Source organism: Odocoileus virginianus, chromosome 4 (genome assembly GCF_023699985.2).
Source record: "Odocoileus virginianus isolate 20LAN1187 ecotype Illinois chromosome 4, Ovbor_1.2, whole genome shotgun sequence".
Taxonomy (NCBI): Eukaryota; Metazoa; Chordata; class Mammalia; order Artiodactyla; family Cervidae; genus Odocoileus; species Odocoileus virginianus.
The window spans coordinates 13439005-13466148 of NC_069677.1; the positions used below are offsets into that span (position 1 = coordinate 13439005).

General features: G+C 36.0%; 1 protein-coding gene across 1 annotated transcript in view; it reads right to left on the reverse strand.

Annotated features, from left to right (window-relative positions):
• UBXN7 (UBX domain protein 7) overlaps positions 1–27144 on the reverse strand; it is a 59590-nt gene that overhangs the window by 9010 nt on the left and 23436 nt on the right. Inside the window, exons 3-10 of the mRNA XM_020889646.2 lie at positions 26331–26398; positions 17667–17732; positions 16058–16170; positions 7290–7436; positions 5765–5855; positions 5005–5132; positions 835–1228; positions 640–719 (exon numbers count right to left, since the gene is read on the reverse strand). Coding sequence (XP_020745305.1) covers positions 640–719; positions 835–1228; positions 5005–5132; positions 5765–5855; positions 7290–7436; positions 16058–16170; positions 17667–17732; positions 26331–26398 — 1087 coding nt within the window. The remainder of the gene's footprint in view (positions 1–639; positions 720–834; positions 1229–5004; positions 5133–5764; positions 5856–7289; positions 7437–16057; positions 16171–17666; positions 17733–26330; positions 26399–27144) is intronic.

The window sequence follows — 27144 nt, forward strand, 5'->3', positions numbered from 1 at the left end:
CAAGAGTCTTAATTATTTTCAGCCACAGGAAATGGCCAGGTATAAACACTTGACCCAAGGAGGATTCATTCATAGGCTAATCTAAACAAGTCAGATTCATTCTCTTTTCCAGGAGTTGAAAAACACAGAGGGAAGGCTTATCAGCTGTGGACTCTAGAGGAAAAGCTCTCAATATATCCCTATTACGGATTATGTACAAGCTGTTTTCCAAACAACAGTCACCAGAATAGAGAGAAGAATGGTATGAAGCAGAGCATCACCAGGGGGAAACTCAACAGGACCCACAAGAGAAACACACAGAAAAACAGTCATGGTTTTTTAACTACTTTTCAATTCCAGCTACTAGGAAACCCAGTAGGCCCCACTACAGTCATCAAATAAACCTCACTCCTTTTCCAGGTAATAATTTCAGTTGGGTTTCTATTGCAAGGAGCTATGGAACAGAGAAGCCTTGACTAGAACAGACTATGCAAGTTGCCCAAGATAAGGTGGGAAGGAAATAAAGCAGTGAGAATTAAAAGATTCACCACAGTGAAGTTTCCAGTTCGAGGTAAGACCTAACTAACACCCATATCAAAGAATCATCAAGCTAATTATACCAGTTAGTTTCTCTGCTTCAAGTAAATTAGATATACTTACTAGTAGTTTAGCTTGCTCTGGAAGAGTGATTTGTTCCCTTTTTCCATCTGGATACCGCAACATCAGCTGTGCTTTTGGTCCTAAAGGAAGGGTTAAAAAAAACATATAGCTGTGTGACAGAAGACTAATTTAAACAAATAATTCTCTTCAGTAATATTTAAGTTTTAAGTAAAGGAAGTTTAAAATGTGACCCACCATTTACATCAATGCCCTCCACTATTCCATCTGATTTTTCAGGTGACATCTCCAATATTTCTGAATCCACAACTGGCAACCCTTGGTGGTTTGTGGCTGTTCCAGGCTCAGTTCTGGCAGGGGGCTCAGTCAGTGACCTTCTGTTCTCCTCTTTTCTATGCCCCAAATCTTTGTGGGGAGACTTTCTAGACTTCGCAAGATTCTCTATCTCCTCCTCTTCATCAGAGCCACAAACAGATATGAACTCCTCACTGCCAGAAAAAAGTTCAGATTCAGATTCTTCATCTGAGCGGCTATCCTGTTTTGTCTGTGTGGAATCAAAATGTGTCTCTTGTAAGGAGGCTCTGATGGCAGCTTCTAGCTGACTGTCTTCACTTGCATCTATAAGGCTCTCCTGCAAGATGCAGTCATACAACACGGGTAGAAAGAAAAAGAAAACAGTTAAACCAAAAAAATAATCAAGTCAAATAGGGCATGGGAAATGAAACAGTCAGCTTGCCATTATTATTGTCTGCTGGATGTATCTCTTCTACTAAATTTTAAGCTATTTGAGGGCAACAACTTTGTCTTAAACAGCCAAGTTGGAATGGCATTTTAAACACAAAAATAAAAACTGTCACACCATCTGGCACAATGATTGCAAGCACAGGATTTGGCAGGATGTGGGGTGGGGGAAATCAAAGTGAATAAAATCAAGAAAACAACTTATTCCTTGCCCAGAACAAGCCATGAATTAAGGTTTTAAATATAAAAGTCGAAACATTAGTCTTTAACATGACTAAGCACAAAGAAAGATTATCTTGCTCACTAACCAGCACTGCTTTGGCAGACAGAAGGCTATCTAGTAAATAAATAACTCAAATCTAACAGTCAGATCTTTAACATTCAAAACAAAACAAAATACTGTATAAAAAATATGAAAAAACAACTCTATTTTTCCAAACTTAATTTCAATGAAGGTTCTCACTGTGATCATGAAAAGCGACTTTCAATAGTTCTCCCCATGGAAAAGTCCTAATGTCACAGATTTCACTAAACTTGTTGAGTCACAAAATAGGCATTACTAGGGTGAATCCAAACTATACAAAAAGATTTTTTATGATAGCCAAAAGCTGAACACTGGATATTTTATGATATAAAGGAACTACACTTAATTTTTTGCAGGTGTGTTAGGGATACTGTGATTATTATTATTATTTTTTTTACTGTGATTATTTTTAAAAAATAAAAAGAATCTTTTATCTTTTAAAGATACATGTCAAAGAATTAATGAATAAAACAATGAATTCTGAGATTTGCGTCAAAATAATTTGCTTCAAAGGATAGGGTATAGCTGAAACAAGACTCACCACAAGTTGTTAATGACTGAAATTAGTTAATGGACACATAGAGGCTCAATAAACTCCTTCTATTCTAAAACTTTCCACAATAAAAAGTGCAGGTTGCTAACAAAAAACTAAAGGAGTTTCAATTTGGCTTACCCTATCTGCCAATAACATAACAAAAAAAACCCTTTTTTTTTTTTAAAATTTTAAGGCAACTTAAGGCTAATTTAGCACCAATAAATAAATAAATAAAAAGGCAAGTAGATGTACCCATGTGACCGGCAATGGCTTAGGTGAACTGTAGGTTTATAATAATGATATTACACAGCATGCAGCTTGATTTTAAAGATTGTCACCATAGTAGATACTGCTGGCTTCCTAGCCAACATTCATTCTCCTCTGATTCCTTACTTACAAGATCCTACTTCTATTTAACTTTGTACTCGAGGCGGATAATATGGTTTTCTTAGTAGTGAATTCCATTGGTTGGTTGTCTAACATTAAACCAACCTTGCATTCCTGAGCTAAAACCCACTTGGTTAAGATGCACTGCTTTTTTATAAACTGCTGAGTCTGATTTACGAAAATTTTGTCAAGAATTTTTGTATCTCTGTTAATGAGGGTTATTAGTTTCTTTGTCTCTTGTTTTCCTTGTAAAACAAAGCTCAGTTTTTGGTTTTGGTTTTGATATCAAGTTAATGCTGGCCTCACAATGAACTGGGCAGTATTTCTTCCTCTTTGGTTTCCTGGAAGAGTCTGTGTAGAATTAGCATTATTTCTTCCTTAATAAAGACATTTACCAGGGAAACCACCCGGGCATAGTTTTCTTTGTGCAAAGTTTTAAACTACAAATTCAATTTAATTAATAGATATATTAATAGGACTATTCGAGTATCTGTCTTTCCTTTAATGAGCTTTAGTAGGTTGTGTCTTTCTAGGAATTTGTCCTTTTTACCTAAAGGGTCAAGTATTTGATGTAATTATTCACTGTATTACTTATTATTTCTTCAGTAACTGTAATATCTATATGGATGGCCCCTCTCCCAACCCTGGAATTGGTAATTTGTGGCTTTTTTCCCCTGACCATCTGACTAAAGGCTTACCAATTTTATTGACTTTTTAAAAAACAAGCCTCTGGCTTCATTTAATTTTTTCTTTTGTTTTCTAAGTTACTGGTTGATCTCTGTTCTTTCCCCTTTTCCTTCTGTGTAGTTTGGGTTTGATTTAATTTTTTCTGTGTGGGTCCTTTTTCATTTCATTTAAGATGGAAACTTAAGTCATTAATTTGAGGCTTTCTTTTTAAATACAGGCATTCAGTTATTTACTTTCTCTGTAAGTGATACTTTAGCTCCAATTTTTTTTTTAGCTGCAAGGGAAACTGGTAAATGGAATTTTTTAGTGGGGCATGCTTACTTTTATAGACATAATTAGGATCTTTGCTTATTAAAAGATACCTCAACTGTGCTTGTACAAGCAACTGTGTCCAGCTAAAATAAGCAGAATTCTTTATCTGCGGCTGTTTATCTTTGTAGTAAAGATATCACCTCCTTTCTCCTTGTCCATTAGACTGTGATACTGGGAGCACAGCATCTATACCATAACCACGAGGATAAAGGCCAAAACTAAGGATGGAAGTGGGGGGAAAAAAAAAGAGAAGGAACCTGGTTCCTTGATGACATCCACAGCAGTCAAGTTCTAGACTGCTTTCCTCTGAACTTCTTATTGAGAAAAGATGTCTTCCTTGTTTAAGCTCTTATGTGTTGCAGTTTCTCTTGTACAGAGTTGATTAGAATTTGTTAAGTCAGAGAATTATTTAGTTCAGAAGTGGGGTCTGAGGTACTAATGACCCAAATAAGCCCTATGTAATTGTCCAATTTTATGGCCCCATTCTTTTCCCTACCAAGTTCCTTAACTTTTCTAAGACATCTGGTGAAATATTAAACCAAATTTATGTTGTAATTCAGCAACTTGAAAGCTCAGGCTCTGGATTTTGAAAATTTCAGCCTATGATTGCAAAAGATGAGAAAACTCTCTCAGGGAAATCATAGAAGCTTCCTGGATTTTTTAATGTCTTAAACAAGAATTCTACTTAAGTAAAAATTCATTAGTAATGGAAGTGAGAAAATGAATTCTATACAAACCCTTGGCAAGTACTCATAGCCTCTCCTTAAATGTGCACTTTATTTTCAGTAATAATGAAACAGGAACTGTTTCATTACCGCATGGTACTGGACTACTAAAGTCAGATCCTCTATAATTAATTTCACCCTCACTGCCACAAACCCAAATAGTTCCCATAATCAATAAGAGATTCCCACAACTTTGAAGGTCTCTTATTTAAAACTAATTTTGCTATCAATTATCAAGTAGGTCTGCCTAGTAATAGCATATTATAGAATTAAATATAGAAATAATCTTTAGGTGGGCCTGAGAGCTAGGGCCTAAAGCTATGTAATCAGAAATAATGCCCAACTACACCATGAGAGATGTTCTAGCAAAAAAATACCATTTCTGCTGCTGCTTAGACCTGGATTCCAAAAGTCCAAACAGTACTGCCTTTCAAAAAGTGGGTTTCTCTGTTACTGGGCTCACAGGTGAGCCCTCCTGTTCACTGCCCGACCCTGGCAGCAAGTGAGACTGGAAAAATGAATCTTTCAATTTCACTGATAAGAAAGAACCCTTATGTGGGAAACTATCAAAAATGTTAAGATGTTGTACAGCCACATATTTTAACTGTCTGCCACTTACATTATCATCTTTACCATCTTAACCTCAAACATTTTACACAAGGCACTTCTATACAATTACATTTAATTGCCCATCACCACTTCTCAGTCATACTTACTGAACGGGCACATTTTTTGGGGGGACTGCTAGAAAGTCCATCCAATTGCCCATGTTCACCCAGAAATCCTGTTACTTGGTCCAAGAAAGAAGATACATCTAACTGGTGCCACTCTACAAGCTTCTGACCTAAAGATTAAAAACCAGGATATAGAAATATAATAAACCCAACATTCTTTCTGAATTCTAAGTATTTCTTTCAGCATACACACAATTAAAATTTACTGGGAACATATCCCCACCCATCACTAGTTAAGTTACAGTGTCTTCATAATCTAAGATATTATAACCAACTGAAGAGATTCCCAGCCTTCATGATAGAACAACTATTTTATCTGCTGATATAATTTATTGCTATTTAGAAAAAGAGATTCAGACAAAGCAATACATACACAAAACTCAATCAGTTAATAATGAAACTAGCTCTACCCTCTGCTTCTCTGGTGGGATTACGAGTATCTGAATAATCTTAAATAAACGACCTAAGGGGATCCTTAAAAATGATAAGATAAACTATTATTCTTTGAAAGAACAGAACTGCAAATTTAAAATACTACCATCTCCCAAAGTTGTTTCCTAACAAACTCCCTAAATACACACATCAATAGATTTTTAAGTAATTCTGAGGCACATGAACAAGAACCTTTCCTATACATTACTACACACAATCTTGAAACTGGACCCAAGATAAAATTACAGATTATTTAGATAATTGAAAGATACACGATAGGTTAAAGGCTATAAGCTGAAATACACCTTACCTGTCCGTGGATCCAAGATGGAAACATAGGGGAAATCCCCTAGCTTATAAAACTGTATGTATCTCTGACCTTCCTCACTGTCGTGATAGACCTGTTAAGTCATTGATACATATTAAAAAAAAAAAAAAATCAGCCTCTTACAAAAGTACCTTGTTATATACCAACAGCTATTAATTCTCCCAAAGCACCTTCAGCATGTTAGGCTCGCACTGCCTACAGAGAAAATGAAGGTCACCTAATGTAAACTCTTCACCTCCTGCCTTCAGAGTCACTTCTGACACTTACATAAATACAGCAATCCATCCTTCCTCCTTTACCCAGTTCTTCCTTTTCAAGTCATCTGTCCATCTATGTCACTTCTGACTCTCAACTACAAACATCTTAATAAATCCAATACGTTCAGATTATCAACTCAAGTGCCCAGCATACTGCTAGGCAAACAGATGCTCAGTCAATAGTTGTTGAATAAAAGGTTACTGCTCAATAAAAAACTTACTGAATTCAGGGGCCTGTAAAGAATGAACTGGCAAATTACTAACATCTTAGAGTGGGGAAAAAATTAATTCAGAAGTTTTTATTTTTTATAATTTTTTTTTTTTTTTTGCTGCATTGCACAGCATGTAGGATCTTAGTTCCCTGACCAGAGATTGAACCCGTGTCCCCAGTGGAAGTCTCAGAGTCCTAACCACTGGACTATGGGAGTTTTTCCCTATAATTTTCCTTTATAATTTTTCATAATATAAAAAATTGGAGCAAGATCACCTACTGTTAGCATGGTAATTTATATAAAAAGAAACCAGTGCCAGAAAGACTAAGTGACAAATTTAAGGACATACAATTAAAGAGTACCAAACTCAAGCTAAAATCAACATACTAAACAAAGGTTTCTCAATTCCTTCAAATCTTCTACATCTACACAATCAATTATAGTAGCCACCAGAACATGTGCTACTGAAGCATTTGAAATGTGACTAATCCTAACAGCTATATTGTAAATGTAAAATACATATCAGATCCTGAAAGCTTAACACCCCCCCAAAAATACCAAAAAAAAACCACAACCCAAACGCCTCAATAAATATTTTAACATTAGTTTTGTATTACAGATACTGATTTTTAAAATATATTAGAATCAATCACCTGTTTCTTTTGACTTTTAAAAACATGGCTACAATAAAATTTTAATCATATTACATTTCTGTTAAACAGTACAGCTATACACTCTTATCAAGATGCTTAAAAAATGATGTTAAAATTCTTCTGAAGTATGCGTACTATATGGTTATATGGCTTGGCTCTTTTTTTTTTTTTTTTTTGGCTTGGTTCTGTTTTTTCCTCCTTCTCTTCACTGATGCCCTAATTTTCTTTTGTCTTTACTATCTTAACCATTATGGGTGGCTTTATTTTTTCATGTCATAATTTAATTCAGTTATTTTTTTTTTCAGCTTATAACCTGGTTCCTCCTCCTAGACACCCCATACTATCAAAGTAAAATGCTATAAAATGTTTGATTAACTCTCCCCACCTGCCAGAAAATGAAATGTTCCCGGATAATATTCTTCACAGCTTCATTGCTCCATACGTCACGGTTGAGGCACTGGCATGCAAAGTCTTGTACATTTTGAATGTTTATCATCAGCCACTTATTTTGCATCTGGCCACACTCTTTGGCCTGTAAGAATAAAGTTACATAACAATTATTAGAAACAGTTTCTACTTGGTAACAGATGTGTTTCAGAATTCAGAAGTTATCCTCTTTCCATATAAATACTAAGTTTCTTCCCTCAAGTATGACGCTTAGTTTTCTGTATATAAACATTAATTACATTTTTTGCTTATATATACATGTATATAGATATGTATAACTATACAGTCCATTTGCAAGCATTTTTCACATTTAAATGAATTGTTTTCCTTTTATCCATTGTTATTTATTAGAGTGGCTGGATTTTTATTGCACTGGTGAACATGTAAACCTCTTTTCCTGAAAAAGATTCCATAAACAAGGGCACAATTCTATTGTGCTGTCTCTACTAATCCTATCCAAAAATATACCTCTTCTTTTTAATAACCGTAACCAGTATGTGTGTATTATGTTATTTTTTCAACATCATTTTACACACATTTCCAAATATATTCATTTTAATTATTAGGCACATGGCATTTTATAGATTCACCCTAAATCTTTCACTGGAAGTTGCCGAGATTATTTCTCTCAGGGTTGTTTTCCTAGGCGTGTATTTAAAAACTGAAACTACAGATGAAATGATGTTTCAGAATGATCTCCAAAAGGCTCCCCAATTAACAGCACAAGTATCAATTTTGAGTGTGTACTTCTTTTTTTTTTCCCCTTACATTGCCTTATCACCACAATGATCTAAGAAATATTACTGAACTGGAAAAGGATGGCAGAAAAGCCAAATGAGCAAAAGCTACCTCAAACCCTCTTATAGAAACAATGAAATGGAAGTCACAGCTTTTAAATGATTTTGTCCTGGAACAATGTATTTTTTTCCCAAATCAGCGTGACATGGGAAAATCTTAAGAATCAGCTAAAACTCAGATTAATAATAACTAAAGAACATATATCATTTTGGAGGTACTGGAAAATGTAAGACTAAGAATATGTTCTGTTTAATAAGCAGGTTTACACAATCTTACAAAAATTGTTATTCTACTATTCTATACAAATCTCCCAGAGAAAATAATTTTATAATATTCACTACTGATTCCAAAGGTGAAAATCAAACTTCTAAAAGGAAGTAGCCTTATAATGAGCCAGAAAGCTACAATTAACTAGCCAAAAGCTTATTTTTAAGTGTACAAAATCTAATTAACTCCTTGCTTCTAGGAAGTAATAGTATTCCACTTAATCCCTTTCCTATAGCAAGCACATGGATTTAAAAAATTGGGTGATAAGTGAGTAATTATACTGCTTTAACTGAAGAAAAGTATTTGAGAAAAAAGAAAAAACATTCTAGAGGGACAGACTAAATAGTATACACCCCTATAAGGTAAATTTACTAAGTCTGCCTTAACTGCAACACTGACCAAAAAAAACAAAAAAAAAAACACAAAAACAAAAAAAACCCTGTGTAACACTGAAAAATAAAAAAAAATGCAGAGTTCAAAAACAATAAGAGCTATCTGCTACTGTTTTTAAAAATTCATCTATTCACGGTCATGCTTTCATTCATTCAGATTCATTCATTCAATAGATATTTGAGTACCTACCATGTTTCAGGTACAGCTATAGATACTGGAGTTATAGCAGTTACCAAACCAAAAAATCCCTGCCTGCACAAGCTTACAATGGGAGAAACCTTATACAAGCAAAAGAAACTGAAAGATGTTAAGAAATTACTTTTAATGCAAATCAAAAATCAAAACTACAATGAGGTATCACCTCACACCAGTAAGGATGGCCATCAATAAAAAAATCTACAAAAAACAAATGCTGGAGAGGGTGTATAAAAAAGGGAACCCTCTTACACAGTTAGAAAAGTATGTAAAGAGGAAAAATGAATCTATTTCAATAAATATATATATGCATAAAGTTGAAAAGGAAATATACTAAAATATGCACTGTACTTTCTTATGGAAATGGAAACTACTATTATTTTTCCTTGTTGCTTTCTTTTGGCTGTGCCTCACGGCATAGGGGGTCAAGCAGGGATCAAACCCACATCTACATTGGCAGTGCAGTCTTAACAAGTCCCTCCTTTTTGGTTTTTAATTTTTCTCTAATTTTTGCCTAATTTGAATAAAAATATAAGCTATGTATAAAGTTTATTTAGAAAAACTTTATCTTATGTATTTTGTTACTGAGTCAGTTCTTTACATTTTAATTAAAATATTTTTATTTGCATTTATAGCAAGTACTTTGGAAATTAAAGTACTCTTAGAAGAACCAACTGGATGTCTAACTGAATGGCAATTTTACAAATAAACATGCATTTGTTATGAAAATAAGAAATATTTTATGGAAATTGTTCTGATCCTTTCTGTACAATATACTCTAGATTATGTCACTAGGTAATTTATGGATGGCAATTGTGTGCCAGATGCCCTTCTAGGCACCATGGACACAGAACAGTAAATAGAACAAAATCCCTGTATTCATGCTAAGAGGGAAAGAGGAAAACCTAAGAAATGTTTCCTTGCCCAGGTCAGATAATTCACCCTAAGTGCCTTGCTCACTCAGCTCCAGCCACATGAATTTCCTTGGCTGTGCCAAAAATATGCCTGAACTCTTTCCAACACTAGTATCTTTACACTTAACTGTTTTTCTACTCTTCCCTAAGATCCTTCTATGGTTTACATTCTGTCACTTTGTCCCCAAACAAAAGAGTCCTCTCTCTTCTTCCCTTATATTATTTTATACTTTCTCCCAGCATACTGTAACCTGAAATTTCTGTGTGTCAAACATCCATAAAACATATATATATACACTAAATATGTTATATAGGTATTGTATTTGGTTTTTGTTTAGTCTGCTTCTCCCTCTAGATTATAAATTTTTTTATGTCAAAGGACTTTGTGTAATTTGTTTACCACTACCTTCCTGTAGCAGAAACTGCTTACAGGTAACAAATACCCATTTTTCCCTTCACCTTAGTAACAGAATTACCAACTTTCAGCTAAGCATCTTAATTTGCTAGTATCCTTTGCAACTAGGTGTAGCCACATTGCTAAGTTCTGATCAATGGAATGTGAGAAGTGATGTCTGTGACTTCTAAGTTCTTCCTTTAAATGGAAAAGGTGTACCCTTCTCAGTCACTTCCCTCCTTCATGCTAACTGGAAAGCAAACATCGTGGTTAGCCACCTTGAATCATGTAGACAAGGACAAGCAAGGTCTAAAGAACAGCAAAATAGGACAGGAAAAGCTGTTTCCCTAATAACTTCATAGACTAGAACCATCCTAAAAGCATGGCCCCTATCTTGTTTAAGCTATTGTTTCATTCCTGGTCTCTCTCACATGGAGTTAAATCTTTATTCCGATAAGTACAATCGCCATCCCCTAGAACAAGGCCTTCCAGCAGGAGGCCTTGTTAAATACTGAACGAACTTCACAGGCATGAACCAGAACCCTTGAACACGGTCTCCCTCTAGCTACACGAAGGAACAACAAAGACTAGTTTCTAAACTTGTAAAACTGTAGCTCAGATCTGCATCTAATCCAAACCTATGGGTCCTGCCTAAGCAACCAAAGAAAGTGAAAGTGAAAGCAGCTTAGTCGTGTCTGACTCTCTGTGACCTCATTATTCTTTTAATTTTTAACATTCATCTCTCTTAAGTTTCAGCGACTTAATTTTGCATATTGCTTCCCTAATTTTTATAAAACTAATGGATAGATCATTAGTCATAATGAAATGCCTACTTTTTCTGGGAATATTTATATCATTTAAAGAGTTGTAAATGATAAAGTTGAGTATTATCAGTGAAAAAATGCATTGCTGAAAACAACATAGGCTGCAAAATACAAAAAATAAAAGGTGATATAACAAACTGAATCAAACTCCAGATGACAATATTGAAAGATTCATTTTCCCTTAATGAATAAGCAGCAGACTAACCATTTTTTGTGAGTCCAAAGTGTCCAAATTAAGTCAAATTCAGAGTTACTTCACTAAGCCCCTGAGCAACACAGAACCTAATGAAAATAGCACATCAAAACAAACTCAGATCTTTTTTTCTTACATGTTATGTTATTCTCTGTCAATGGTTATTAGAAAGGATAGGCAGTTGCCATGTTAAAGATCACGAGTGAAAGAAGTGAGGAGACATCTAACCTGACATTTTTGAGCTGATAAATTGACATCAGTCTCCCTGAACTTTATTTACACAACAAAAAGAAACACATCTGGTCAAACCTCCATTATTTGGATTTTGTTACATGCAACCAAACACTTTCAGGTTTTACAATTCAGAAAATTAAAGAATGCAGAAAGAATAAGCTTATAATTAAATTTCTTAACCTAAATATTTCACTTAGGCTAGTGTCAGTGTTACGTTGAAGAACAAAATGTTTTTAAAAACACAATCATAATTCACTTCCAAATATGTAACTACTAATGTCAATTTTTTTTTTGGGGGGGTGTTAGGTCTAAATGGTCTTATATGTCTTCATAGAACCGTTCAACTTCTGCTTCTTCAGCGTTACTGGTTGGGGTGGACTGGAATGCAAAAGTAGGAAGTCAAGAAACACCTGGAGTAACAGACAAATTTGGCCTTGGAGTATGGAATGAAGCAGGGCAAAGGCTAATAAGAGTTTTGCCAAGAGAACACACTGGTCATAGCAAACACCCTCTTCCAACAACACAAGAGAAGACTCTACACATGGACATCACCAGATGGTCAACATCGAAATCAGATTGATTATATTCTTTGCAGCCAAAGATGGAGAAGCTCTATACAGTCAGCAAAAACAAGACTGGGGGCTGACTGTGGCTCAGATCATGAACCCCTTATTGCCAAATTCAGACTGAAATTGAAGAAAGTGGAAAAAACCGCTAGACCATTCAGGTATGACCTAAATCAAATCCCTTATGACTATACAGTAGAAGTGAGAAATAGATTTAAGGGACTAGATCTCATAGACAGAGTGCCTGATGAACTATGGACAGAGGTTCGTGACACTGTACAGGAGACATGGATCAAGACCATCCCCATGGAAAAGAAATGCCAAAAGGCAAAATGGTTGTCTGAGGAGGCCTTACAAATAGCTGTGAAAAGAAGAGAAGCAAAAAGCAAAGGAGAAAAGGAGAGATATTCCCATTTGAATGCAGAGTTCCAAAGAAAAGCAAGGAGAGATAAGAAAGCCCTCCTCAGTGATCAATGCAAAGCAATAGAGGAAAACAACAGAATGGGAAAGACTAGAGATCTCTTCAAGAAAATTAGAGATACCAAGGGAACATTTCATGCAAAGATGGGCTCAATAAAGGACAAAAATGGTAGGGACCTAACAGAAACAGAAGATACTAAGAGGAGGTGGCAAGAATACACAGAAGAACTGTACAAAAAAGACCTTCACGACCCAGATAATCACCATGGTATGATCACTCATCTAAAGCCAGACATCCTGGAATGTGAAGTCAAGTGGGCCTAAGAAAGCATCATTACGAACAAAGCTAGTGGAGGTGATGAATTCCAGTTCAGCTATTTCAAATCCTGAAAGATGATGTCGTGAAAGTGTTACACTCAATATACCATCAAATTTGGAAAACTCAGCAGTGGCCACAGGACTGGAAAATGTCAGTTTTCATTCTAGTCCCAAAGAAAGGCAATCCCAAAGAATGCTCAAACTACCACACAATTGCACTCATCTCACATACTAGTAAAGTGATGCTCAAAATTCTCCAAGCCAGGCTTCAGCAATATGTGAACAGTGCACTTCCAGATGTTCAAGCATGTTTTAGAAAAGGCAGAGGAACCAGAGATCAAATTGCCAACATCTACTGGATCATCAAAAAAGCAAGAGAGTTCCAGAAAAACTTCTATTTCTGCTTTATTGACTATGCCAAAGCCTTTGACTGTGTGGATCACAATAAACTGTGGAAAAGTCTGAAAGAGATGGGAATACCAGACCACCTGACCCACCTCTTGAGAAACCTATATGAAGGTCAGGAAGCAACAGTTAGAACTGGACATGGACCAACAGACTGGTTCCAAATAGGAAAAGGAGTACATCAAAGCTGTATATTGTCACCCTGCTTATTTAACTTATATGCAGAGTACATCATGAGAAATGCTGGGCTGGAGGAAGCACAAGCTGGAATCAAGACTGCTGGGAGAAATATCAATAACCTCAGATATGCAGATGATACACCACCCTTATGGAAGAAAGTGAAGAAGAACTAAAAAGCCTCTTGATGAAAGTGAAAGAGAGTGGAAAAAGTTGGCTTAAAGCTCAACATTCAGAAAACTAAGACTATGGCATCCGGTCCCATCACTTCTTGGGAAATAGATGGGGAAACAGTGGAAGCAGTGTCAGACTTTATTTTTGGGGGCTCCAAAATCACTGTAGATGGTGATTGGAAGGAAAGTTATGACCAACCTAGATAGCATATTAAAAAGCAGAGACATTACTTCGCCAACAAAGGTCTGTTTAGTCAAGGCTATGGTTTTTCCAGTGGTCATGTATGGATGTGAGAGTTGGACTGTGAAGACAGCTGAGCACTGAAAAATTGATGTTTTTGAACTGTGGTGTTGGAGAAGACTCTTGAGAGTCCGTTGGACTACAAGGAGATCCAACCAGTCCATCCTAAAGGAGATCAGTCCTGGGTGTTCAATGGAAGGACTGATGCTGAATTGAAACTCCAATACTTTGGCCACCTGATGTGAAGAGTTGAGTCATTGGAAAAGACTGTGATGTCGGGAGGGATTGGGGGCAGAAGGAGAAGGGGACAACAGAGGATGAGATGGCTGGATGGCATCACCGACTCGATGGACATGAGTTTGAGTAAGCTCCTGGAATTGGCGATGGACAGGGAGGCCTAGCGTTCTGCGATTCATGGGGTCGCAAAGAGTCGGACACGACTGAGCGACTGAACCGAACTAAATGTCATTTTTGTAATTAAGTGTTTGCCCTACTTTATCCTAACAGGCTTACCTGAAATTTAAGTGACATACAGCTATAGAAATGCTCTTCTGATTCAACAGAGCATTAACATGCCAGTCAACACACAAAATCAATGTATTTGAACACCAACAGAAGAATATTTAAGATCCCAACTAAACTCATTCATTTAACAAATATCATGTTCCTATTAAATGCTAGAGACTGAATCCAAAGGATTACCAAAATAAAAAGAAACATGCAGACGAATGGATAAAGAAGCTATGGTACATATACACAATGGAATATTACTTAGCCATTAAAAAGAATTCATTTGAATCAGTTCTAATGAGATGGATGAAACTGGAGCCCATTATACAGAGCGAAGTAAGCCAGAAAGATAAAGACCAATATAGTATACTAATACATATATATGGAATTTAGAAAGATGGTAACGATAACCCTATATGCAAAACAGAAAAAGAGACACAGATGTACAGAACAGAAATTTTGGACTCTGTGGGAGAAGGCGAGGGTGGGATGTTTCGAGAGAACAGCACTGAAACATGTATATTATCTAGGGTGAAACAGATCACCAGCCCAGGCTGGATCCATGAGACAAGTGCTTGGGCCTGGTGCACTGGGAAGACCCAGAGGGATGGGATGGAGAGGGAGGTGGGAGGGGGGATCGGGATGGGGAACACATGTAAATCCATGGCTGATTCGTGTCAATGTATGACAAAAACCACTACAATATTGTAAAGTAATTAGCCTCCAACTAATAATAATAAATGAAAAAAAAAAAATAAAGTTATATAAATAGAGCATGTGAAAGGAAAGAACATACAAAAAGTTCAAAAGCAATTTATCTCCTAATGGTGAAGTTGTTCATGATTTTTATCATTTAGTATTTTGATTTTATATTTTTCTAAATTATTGCATTTGCTTATTTAAATACAATGAAAAGAAGCAAATAACTCCACTTGATAGCTAATATTTACTAAATCCTAAGTGTCAGGTGCTATTTTTTATGCTTTATCTGTGTGCATTCACTTTTAAATCTCATAAAAACATGAACAGTAAGAATCTTATGCTCATCCCCGAGTTCAAGTTATTGTATTTCCTTTTACTAGCTACCTACACATGCTCATCCCTGGGTTCAAATTATTCTATTTCCTTTTAAAAGCTACCTACACATGGGCATGATACTTAACCAACTGCTCCCTACCCCCCCTCCAAAAAAAGAAACATGGTTCCCCTGCTCTCTTTGAGCTTATAGTTTAGCAGACAATCAAATAAACCTGCTCCAGAAGGTTTTCCTTTGGTTTCAGCTAAATTAAAACTAAGAACTGAAGAACATATTTTGCAACTACAGAGAAACTCTTTTCAAACACACTTGCATCCTCATAAAAATGAGTAAAAGCTAACTATAAACAATTCAGAAATGGGCAAAATACAGAGAGACTATTCTCAATAGTAGTCAAAGACATATAAACTTTAAAAGATTTTAAAAAATAATAAAAATGGCAGATTCTAAAATGATGCTACACAATAAAGTGATTTTATTAGGTAATGTCATATACTGGTGGCAGAAATATAAATCAATGTAACTTTCTAGATATCTCATTAAGACGCCAATTCCTCTGTATGTTGAAAACTTTTTTGCTCTTAGAAAAATTCCACTAAAAACTGCAAAAGGATTCACAGATTGGGTTTAGAATCTCCAACAACTTACTGTTTCAAAACTGCCTTTATGCATCAAATCAATGGGCGGCCGGAAAAGATCTGCAAGGGTAGTTAGTTTCTTATCTATCGCTCCTCCATTTCTTAATTCCTGTTCTTGCCGAACTGCAACACAGGAGGATAAGAAAATTTCAATTAGCCATAAAAGTCATGAAATCTCCCAATTAAAAAAATGTATCAAATGCAAGAACTAATGAACAATGTGCTTGATCTCAAATGCAAATGCAAAGATCTAAGGCTGACTCTGAAAAAAATTACAAAGTGAGTTGGGGAGAAAGTCTTAAGACTTAGTTCTCTCTATCTAAAGGTAGGGATAAAGGCAAATATTATCTAAGAGTCACTATTCAAAATATCTCCTTCACCTACACAAAGTGAACTTTAGCAAACAAGAAAACTTTCATCTCCATTTATCTAGTTCTAGAAGTCATCCTAATTTATCTAGCTACATTCCAGTTATTTCTAGCAACATTCCCAATCTTGAAAGACTCTGCCAGTGAGAGACAATGACTGCTGCTGTCATCTACTCCTGGAAGGGCACAGGATTCCCTGGATGACTTAAGTCAGTCTGGATTCCACTTTCTCAAGTTGTAAGATCTATCTGAGCTTCAATGAACTCATTATAAATCACTACAAAATCAAACATGGTCCAAAAGTTCCTCACATTTTCTCTAAACACATCTGTCCTTTTCTTTAGGATTCCATTACTAAATCAGTACTAAATCCACTAAAAGTAGATGGTCAAGATTCTCGTTCTAATTTATTCCACAGAAAGACATAAACCTATTTCAAACAGCTGTAGCCAAAATGTTAATAATGGCTGTGTGGGGTAATATGGCTTTTTCTTCTATTTTTCAATCCCTACAATAATCATTTGCATTGTAGTCATTCCTTTAATTGACATATATCAGGTTCCTGAGGAAAATCAGTTTTTCCTTTATTATAGTCAGCATTTAAGTGCTCATTCAGAAATGGATTAAGTTCGTACATTATCAGATTTCTAATATATCCACCTCTCTTACTTGTCTATGATCAAGTAGGTTAGAATTTAGAATAATTCAGCTCCATGGGTGGAGAAGGGCATGGTAACCCACTCCAGTACTCTTGCCTGGAAAATCCCATGGACAGAGGGGCCTAGTAGGCTACAGTCCATGGGGTCGAGAAGAGTCGGACATGACTGAGCGACTTCACTTTCACTTTTCACTTTCATGCATTGGAGAAGGAAATGGCAACCCACTCCAGTATTCTTGCCTGGAGAATCTCAGTGACAGAGCAGCCTGGTCGCACAGAGTCGGACATGACTGAAGCAACTTAGCAGCAGCAGCAAGGGGGAGTTAATAACAATCACAGACTGAATTAATAATTTACTTTTTTAAGTAAGATGAATCCTCAAAGTTATTAGGCCTAATATTAATCATTTTTTTCTTTTTAAGAAAAAAATTATATCAAATAAACCAAGATCTTGACCTGAAGGGAAGTGTATGGCTGCTTTTCCACTTTGTGGTTTTATCTGCGGGAGACAGGGAGAGAGAGAAAGACAAGAATGGAGGCAGAGAGAAGGAGGAAGAGAAAAGAAAATGATAAACTGATCCATAGATACCTACTAGTTTCAGTTTGAAAATCCCGGAAACCATCAAATATTGAACGAGCAGGCCGTCGTCTTTTAGGAGCTTTAGGAGAAAAAAACAGAATTGACACAAAAGTTTAAAAATTAATTTTGTAACAATTCTAAAATGTCTTTATCTATAAGAATTTCTTATTTCAAGACACTCAGATTGATAATAGTGCCCTCTTCCAAAAAATAAAATATTTTTAAAACCTTCAAGTCATTCATATATAATTAACGTAACCATCTTCAGACCAACATTTTGTTATATAAAAAAGAAAATCAAGACTTGGCCAAACTTGTGTAAAACGACAGGAAGAAAGATTGTGAGGATGATTCCACATGGAGATGAATCTTACACATGCTCCAAATACCAAATTCAGGTTATCCTAAAAAATCTGCCTACACTTCAGTGCAATACTTGAGTAAATTTTAAATCACAATATTTAAGAACTACTTACGCACACATGTAGAATTATGAACACCAGAAAAACAATTTTAGAGTATCAATTTTTCCTATAATTAGAGAGAAATAAACAGAACCAACGTCTTCTGATACTGCTGAATAGGGTCTATTACCCAATCCTTAAGTATTGTACAGATAAAGTTTCAAAAGCAATCATCAAAATGTTATCTTCCTGTATGTTCTTAAACCTAGAAATTTACCAGGTCTTAAATGGGAAAAGAATCTGAAAAAGGACAGATACATGTGTATTATGTATAACTAAATCACTTTATTGTACACCTAAAACTACCACACAACTGTAAATCAACTATAATATACAATAATTCTTTTTTAAATTACCAGGTCTTTATATACATTAAATAAGGACATTTAATGATTCTTTCAATATGGGTGACCGTTATTAAGTTGGCTTATGGCAAGCCCAGCAAGCATGTAACTAGAACAATATTCCATAAGAAATGATGATTAGATAGTAAGATTAGATAGAAACTGTAAAAGTCCCCCAACCCCATTTTCAAAGCATCCTTCGCAATAGCCTGCATTTTCCACTATATAGGGTAATTCTTTAAATCTAAGAACTACTGAGTAAAAAGCAAAACAAAAAATAACAAAAAAATGCAGAACCACATGTTAAAAAATTACTTATTTGTTTAAAGCATTATCTGTCAGTATATCATTTGGCAGATTCCCCTGAGGAAAGGCAAGGCAACCCACTCCAGGATTCTTGCCTGGAGAATCCCATGGACAGAGGAGCCTGGTGGGCTACAGTCCACGGGGTCGCAAAGAGTTGGACACAACTGAAGTGATTTAGCACATATTATTTATGCACTTACGCATATCAGTATTTACATTGAAGAATCACAATATTATCTCTAGGAAAAGGAATTTGATAAAAATGAGAGGCTTCTATATGTTAACTTTGCATTGAATTTCAAATTTAACTTGAATTTTACATATAAATTGTTTTATCAAATAAATTACACAAATTTATTTTAAATTTTATTAAACTTATAAAATTTAAATATTGCCTTATTTCTCTCTCCCTCCCTTTATACAGAAGAAGCAAGAAATATTCTCTTCAATCTTGGAACTATTTTTATTTGAGAGTTCCTTTCTTAAATATGTATGTTTCTAGCAGTAATAATTTCTCAATGCTTTCTTAAAACTCATTATTAAGTACTATTTAACCATAAAAATTAAGAAAGTTTTAACCAATTGTTAACCATAACAATTAGGAATTATCTTAGGGTAAGACATTGAACAGCTGCTTAAGAAAGCATATTATTATTGGAGAGGTAGTACATAATATATAAAAGGTAGCTTTTCTTCTATTTTTAAATTACCAATGGCAGGCCAATCAATATTCTACATTCTTTACACACATACATATTCACTCCCCCCACCCTGCCTCCAATTTAGCCCTTCTCAACCTCCTGGAGGTTCATCATAGGTCCTTATTGCTAGCTTTCCAACTACCCTCATATTTCTTGGACTCATGACCTATTCCCATTTGTTTCCCCCTTACTTACCCTAAGTCTAAGCAAGAACCTCTCCTCAAGCCACTACACCTCTAGCTTCAGTACCGTTATTACTGCTGCCTGCCTCTTCATACATGGTTTCCAGACTCTTCCAAACCATATGCTAAAAGTAAACATCAATCCTCTTTATTCTTACTCTACTAACCACAAAGTAAGAGTCCTGGTCACTGAGGTCAAAGAAACTAAGCTGCAAAGAGCTAAAAGAGATTCACTCGGAGCTTCACAGTCAGAATAGGGGAGAAACAGAGAAAACAAAATTTTATGAGAAGAGTAGCACTGTTTCACATTTTCACAAATCTCTGTTAATAACTGGTATAAGAGAAGACCCCTGAATTTTTAGATCTGCTTCTGCATTCAATCTGCTGCTATTCTTTTAATTCAAGTATATGAAGAAAAATAAAATTTAACTTCACACAGACATGTAGTTGTAAAAGGGAAGAGTCTTTTAACAGTTTTAAGGTAATTGTGAACATTTTCCTCGACTGCTATACCAAACTCAATCAGTGGTAATTTCTTAAAAGGTTGGTAGCAACATGGAATCTAAAATATCATCAATGAACTTTTCATACTCTGCTCCATTGAAATCTATTGGTCTATGTGGTAGGCAGGCTCTGTGACAGCACCCAATTATCCCTATCTCATGACCTGTGGGTGAACATCTTGAGTATGGGCAGGATCAAACAGAATGAGGCAGAGGTGACAGGATGTAATTTCCAATAATTAGGTTACAAAAATACGGTGGCTTCCATCCTGAGCTGTCCTCTCTGGCTCTCTCATTTGCTCTGTGGTAAGGAACTGATGATGTCTCCAGTCAACCACCAGCCACATAAGTGAATTTAGACTCTTCCTCTAGTCATGTTTTGGGATGCCAGTAGCCCTGACTGACACCTTGATTATACCTTTGAGAGACCATAAACAGGGGGACCCGACTAAGCCACACCTGGATTCCTAACACACAGAAATGATGATATAACAAACATTTTTGTTTCAGGAAGTCAAACTTTGAAATAATTTGTTAAATGGCAGCAGATATTTAATATATATTGCATATACAAATACATATTGATCTGAACAAATCTTTCACCTATGCACAATTTTGTAACAGTGTGCTTTGGTGGTTTGAAAATATCTGTTCACTGAGTTATGCAAAACATTCCAAATATTGACCACTTCATTATACAATATTTAAAAAAAAATAACTAGCTGTTAATGTCACCACTAATCTCATTAGAAGATTATTATTATTGGAAGATGTGAAAAGGAAAGCGAAAAGCAAAGAAGAAAAGGAAAGATATACCCATTTGAATGCAGAGTTCCAAACAACAAAGAGATATAAGAAAGCCTTCCTCAGCGATCAATGCAAAAAAATAGAGGAAAACAACAGAATGGGAGACTAGAGATCTCTTCAAGAAAATTAGAGATACCAAGGGAACATTTCATGCAAAGATGGGCTCAATAAAGGACAAAAATGGCAGGGACCTAACAGAAGCAGAAGATATTAAGAAGAGGTGGCAAGAATACACAGAAGAACTGTACAAAAAAGACCTTCACGACCCAGATAATCACCATGGTGTGATCACTCACCTGGAGCCAGACATCCTGGAATGTGAAGTCAAGTGGGCCTTAGATAGCATCACTACGAACAAAGCTAGTGGAGGTGATGCAATTCCAGTTGAGCTATTTCAAATCCTGAAAGATGATGTCGTGAAAGTGCTGCACTCAATATACCAGCAAATTTGGAAAACTCAGCAGTGGCCACAGGACTGGAAAATGTCAGTTTTCATTCCAATCCCAAAGAAAGGCAATCCCAAAGAATGCTCAAACTACCACACAATTGCACTCATCTCACATACTAGTAAAGTGATGCTCAAAATTCTCCAAGCCAGGCTTCAGCAATACGTGAACAGTGCACTTCCAGATGTTCAAGCATGTTTTAGAAAAGGCAGAGGAACCAGAGATCAAATTGCCAACATCTACTGGATCATCAAGAAAGCAAGAGAGTTCCAGAGAAACATCTATTTCTGCTTTATTGACTATGCCAAAGCCTTTGACTGTGTGGATCACAATAAACTGTGGAAAAGTCTGAAAGAGATGGGAATACCAGACCACCTGACCCACCTCTTGAGAAACCTATATGAAGGTCAGGAAGCAACAGTGAGAACTGGACATGGACCAACAGACTGGTTCCAAACAGGAAAAGGAGTATGTCAAAGCTGTATATTGTCACCCTGCTTATTTAACTTATATGCAGAGTACATCATGAGAAATGCTGGGCTGGAGGAAGCACAAGCTGGAATCAAGACTGCTAGGAGAAATATCAATAACCTCAGATATGCAGATGATACCACCCTTATGGCAGAAAGTGAAGAAGAACTAAAGAACCTCTTGACAAAAGTGAAAGAGGAGAGTGAAAAAGTTGGCTTAAAGCTCAACATTCAGAAAACTAAGACTATGGCATCCGGTCCCATCACTTCTTGGCAAATAGATGGGGAAACAGTGGAAGCAGTGTCAGACTTTATTTTTTTGGGCTCCAAAATCACTGCAGATGGTGACTGCAGCCATGAAATTAAAAGACGCTTACTCCTTGGAAGGAAAGTTATGACCAACCTAGACAGCATATTAAAAAGCTGAGACATTACTTTGTCAACAAAGGTCTGTCTAGTCAGTCAAGGCTATGGTTTTTCCAGTGGTCATGTATGGATGTGAGAGTTGGACTATAAAGAAAGCTGAGCACCAAAGAATTGATGGTTTTGAATTGTGGTGTTGGAGAAGACTCTTGAGAGTCCCTTGGACTGCAAGGAGATCCAACAAGTCCATCCTAATGGAGATCAGTCCTGGGTGTTCATTGGAAGGACTGATGTTCAAGCTGAAACTCCAGTACTTTGGTCACCTGATGCGAAGAGCTGACTCATTTGAAAAAACCCTGATAAGGAGTCAGAATAGCTCAGTTAGGAGAGCATTAGAATGCAAAGACCCTGATGCTGGAAAAGACTGAGGACAGGAGGAAAAGGGGACGACAGAGAATAAGATGGTTGGATGGCATCACTGACTCAATGGACATGGGTTTGGGTGGACTCCGGGAGTTGGTGATGGACAGGGAGGACTGGCATGCTGCATTTCATGGGGTTGCAGAGTCGGACACGACTGAGCAACTGAACTGGAATGAATCTCATTAGAAAGCCTTTAAGTACTAGGAAGCTAACAAGATCACAATCATGGACATAAACTTCCTAAAATTCTAAGTTCTGCATGAAAGCTTTTTTTTCCTTAAATGACTGGCAATAATTAATGTCAGTTGTTTGCCTTGAAGCAGTTAACAGGCTTTGTTCACATTTAAGAAAATGTCTGCCAAATGCCTAACTCTAAATAACTAGTTTGTCAGTAATCTTTCAAGAAAAAGTGTTCCATAAGAAAAGCAGCTAGTTTAGGTTTCAACTCAAACACCTGTACAAGTGTTTTTCCTTAAAGTAACCAGAGTACTTCAGTATGTGGAAGTGTCTTATGTACATATTCTATTTCATCAAAAAGAATAGTTTAAAAATGTGGGTCAAGATTAAATGAAAAGAATTTTTATTGCTTTGCCAAGAACATTAATAAGTAAAATTGGCTTTTTTTGTTTTTAAACTGCAAGTGTGTATCAGTGAAGAATTCAACAAGTAGCAGCAGTTTGGTGCCACTATCCTGATTTAATTAAGATGGCAGTAGCTGGACCAATCATTGCTTCTCAATTATCAGCCCAAATGTCAACACTGTGAAAAAGGCAAATAACTTGTTAGTATTATTATGAAAATGGTTCTGTTCTTACGACCCACTGAAAGGGTATCAGGGAGTCTCAGACCACACTTGTACACACTTTAAATCGATACTACTCCTAAGAAAATAGTTCTCCAAAAACCTTTTCAAAGTTATAATAAAATCTACTAACGAAAGTTCAGACTGACTTACCAACTGTATAAAGTCATTCATACCCCCTACCCTCATCAAACCAGAGGTAAAAGAAAGTGATATTTCAGATGGAAACTCTTTTGCCTCAAACAGTAAAACAGCTTAGAACCCATTTGCTGTTGTCTTCCCCACGCAAAGATCCTGCCTTTATTCCTTGCAATAAAGGAAAGAGAAAGCTTTCAAGGGCATTCATTATTCCTGAGCTCTGTTACATTTATATGAAGAAAAAAAAAGCAGAAAGCACATATTATTCTTCAATATTCAGATCTTATAGTGCTCTTTCTCCCATCTTTATTTCTGAATCTTACTCTCATCTTTATTTCTGACTCTGGACATCTTTATTTCTTTCTACAGTAAACTCCAAAGCTGCCAGGTTAAAGATCAATCTTAAAACTCTCAACTAACTTGCTTTTTCAAATCAAAAGACATGGTTTATGTAATTTTCTTCATCTTTTTCTTACAACTTATTTCTTCTTTTAGCCTGCCTACAAAACTTCTTATAGATTTATGTTTTTGCATTGCTATTCTCAATGTACACATATACATGTATACATGTGTACATATGTACACATATGTACATATTTGTATGTAAATATGTATGTTTCTATGACTCTGTCTACCCAACTAAATCCTAACTTCCTCTTCTGGGTTTTGGGGTTGTTTTTTTTAAGTTTTTTTGGCCACACTACATGCCAGACAAAATTTTAGTTTCTCAACCAGTGATGGAACCTGTGCCTCTAACAGTGGGAAGTGCAGAGTCTTAACCACTGGACTGGCAGCGAAGTTCCCTATATTCTGCAGTTTTAATATACCTCTTAATGCCTAAAATATCTGGCTCACAAAAGGTAAGTAAGTGCTTGTTAAAATAAAATTATAGGCAATGTTGAGCATCTTTTCATATATTTGTTGGCCATCTGTATGTCTTCTTTGGAGAAATGTCTGTTTAGGTTTTTTGCCCATTTTTGATTGTGTTATTTGTTTTTCTGGTACTGAGCTGCATGAGCTATAGTATATTCTGGAGACTAATCCTTTGTCAGCTATCTTGTTTACAATTATTTTCTCTCATTCTAAGGGTTGTCTTTGTTTGTTTCCTTTGTTGTGTAAAAGCTTTTAAGTTTAATTAAATCCCATTTGTATATTTCCATTTTGCTTTTGTTTTTATTTCCATTACTCCAGGAGGTGGCTCAAAGAGGCTCTTGCTATGATGTATGTTAAAGACTGTACTGCTGATGTTTTCCTCTAAGAGCTTTATAGTAATGCAAATCAAAACTATAATGAGGTATCACCTCACACTGGTCAGAATGGTCATCATTAAAAAATCTACAAACAATAAATGCTGGAGAAGATGCAAAGAAAAGGGCACCCTTGTGCACTGCAGTTGGGAATGTAGACTGATTCAGCCACTATGGAGAACAGTACAGATTCCTTAGAAGAACTAGGAATAGAACTACCATGTGACCTAGCAATCCTACTACTGAATATACACCCTGAGAAAACCGTAATTGAAAGAGACACATGTACCCCAATGTTCAGAGTGAATTAAGTCAGAAAGAGAAAGATAGATATTGTATATTAACACATGCATATGGAATCTAGATGTTACTGATGAACCTATTTGCAGGGCAGCAATGGAGACACAGACATATGGAACAGACTTGTAGACACAGTAGAAGAGGGTAGGACGAATTGAGAGTAGCATGGAAACATACATATCACCATATGTAAAATAGATAGCTGGTGGGAATTTGCTGTGTGACACAGGGAGCTCAACCCAGGGCTCCGTAACTACCTATAGGGATGGGATGGGATAGGAGATAGAGAGGTTCAAGAGAAAGGAGACGTATGTATACCTGTGGCTGATTCATGATATATGGCAGAAACCAGTACAATACTGTAAAGCAATTATCCCCCTCACCCCAAATTTTTAAAGAATAACAGAATCTGCCTTCCAATGCAGGGGACAAAAGTTCTGTCCTTAGTTGGGGAACTAAGATCCTACATGCCTCAGGGCAACTAAGACCTGATGCAGCCAAATAAATAAATATTTTTTAAATAAAATACAATAAAACTATAAATTTTCTTTAAATCTGATTAAATGTTCTATTTCCTACCATCTTCTTTATGCACCTCAGATTGATACCATAATTTTTTGCATGGAATAGAGATTATTTTTTCCATTTTTCAATACAGGAATAACACTTCTAAAAATTAAATAAGAGTTCCCTGGTAGTTCAGTGGCTAAGACTTTCCACTCCCAATGCAGGGGACCCAGGTTCAATCCCTGGTCAGGGAACTAGATCCCACATGTGCCAACTAAGACCTGGTACAGCCAAATAAATAAATACATTAAAAAAAAAAAAGAGTGAAGATATAGTGTATCAAGACAGTAAGGACATGGCAGTCAAGTGGGTATTAAAAAAAAAACAATCAGAGTCTTTTATCTAATGATAGATTTGTTTCCATTATAAGGCAGCAATTCCTTTTGCTTATTTTCCTCTTTTTGGCCTTCTGAAATAGTTATCGACTTTTTAATCTCATTCACTCCTCAGAAGAAGCAACTGTGCAACCTGCCTCAGTGGAGTACGGAATTACAAGATAAGGACTGTACTTGAAATAATAATCTGAGTAAGTCTTCACATCTTGCGATAGCTTTATTAAAATCCTGAAGACAACAATAAAGGCAAATAAAGCTAGGAAAAAAAGGTAAACTTACCACCAAACAAAGGTTCTGGTTCCACCAGTATTTCTTGCTTTTGAGGAATTGGGGCACGAACTTCCTCTCTATTAAGAAGAAAGAAATAAGTGGGAAAATATCCAAATGAAAACTGTTTTCTGCTACTTTTCTCACTGTAATTATTATGAATACATTTCAAATTAACAAGTAAAATGAACAACAGACTTAGTGACTTTAAGGAACCACATTAAATTATGACAAGTGACTGTTGGGTGATTTCCAAATAGAGATCAACTGGGACAAGGTACCTGGCACAGATAGAGCAAATGGGCTTAAGGAAAGAGAACAAACATAAAAATAAAAAATACTGTGCCTCTCCTCTTAAGTTACCTCCTCTAAATTCTTAAGGAAAAAAAAAGATAAGAAATTTATACAGACACAAAAAAAATTCAGGAATTAATGGAAAAATATGAGCTTAAGCAATACTACATCACCACTACATCAAATTCAGAATTGAAACACAGATATATTAATATAAGTTTAAACAGGCAGTTAATTTTATGCTAGTTATGGCAAGAACTAAAGAAGTAGGTCCTGTTTTGTTGTTTAGTCACTAAGTCATGTCCAACTCTTTTGTGACCCCATGGACTGTAGCCTGCCAGGTTCCTCCATCCATGAGATTTCCCGGCAAGAATACTGGAGTGGGTTGTCATTTTCTTCTCCAGGGGATCTTCCCAACCCAGGGATCAAACTGCATGTCCTGTGTTAGCAGGCGATTCTTTACCACTGAGTCACCAGGGAAGTCCAACCTAAGCAGTACTCTTGGATTCTTCATTAAAGAGACACTAATAAC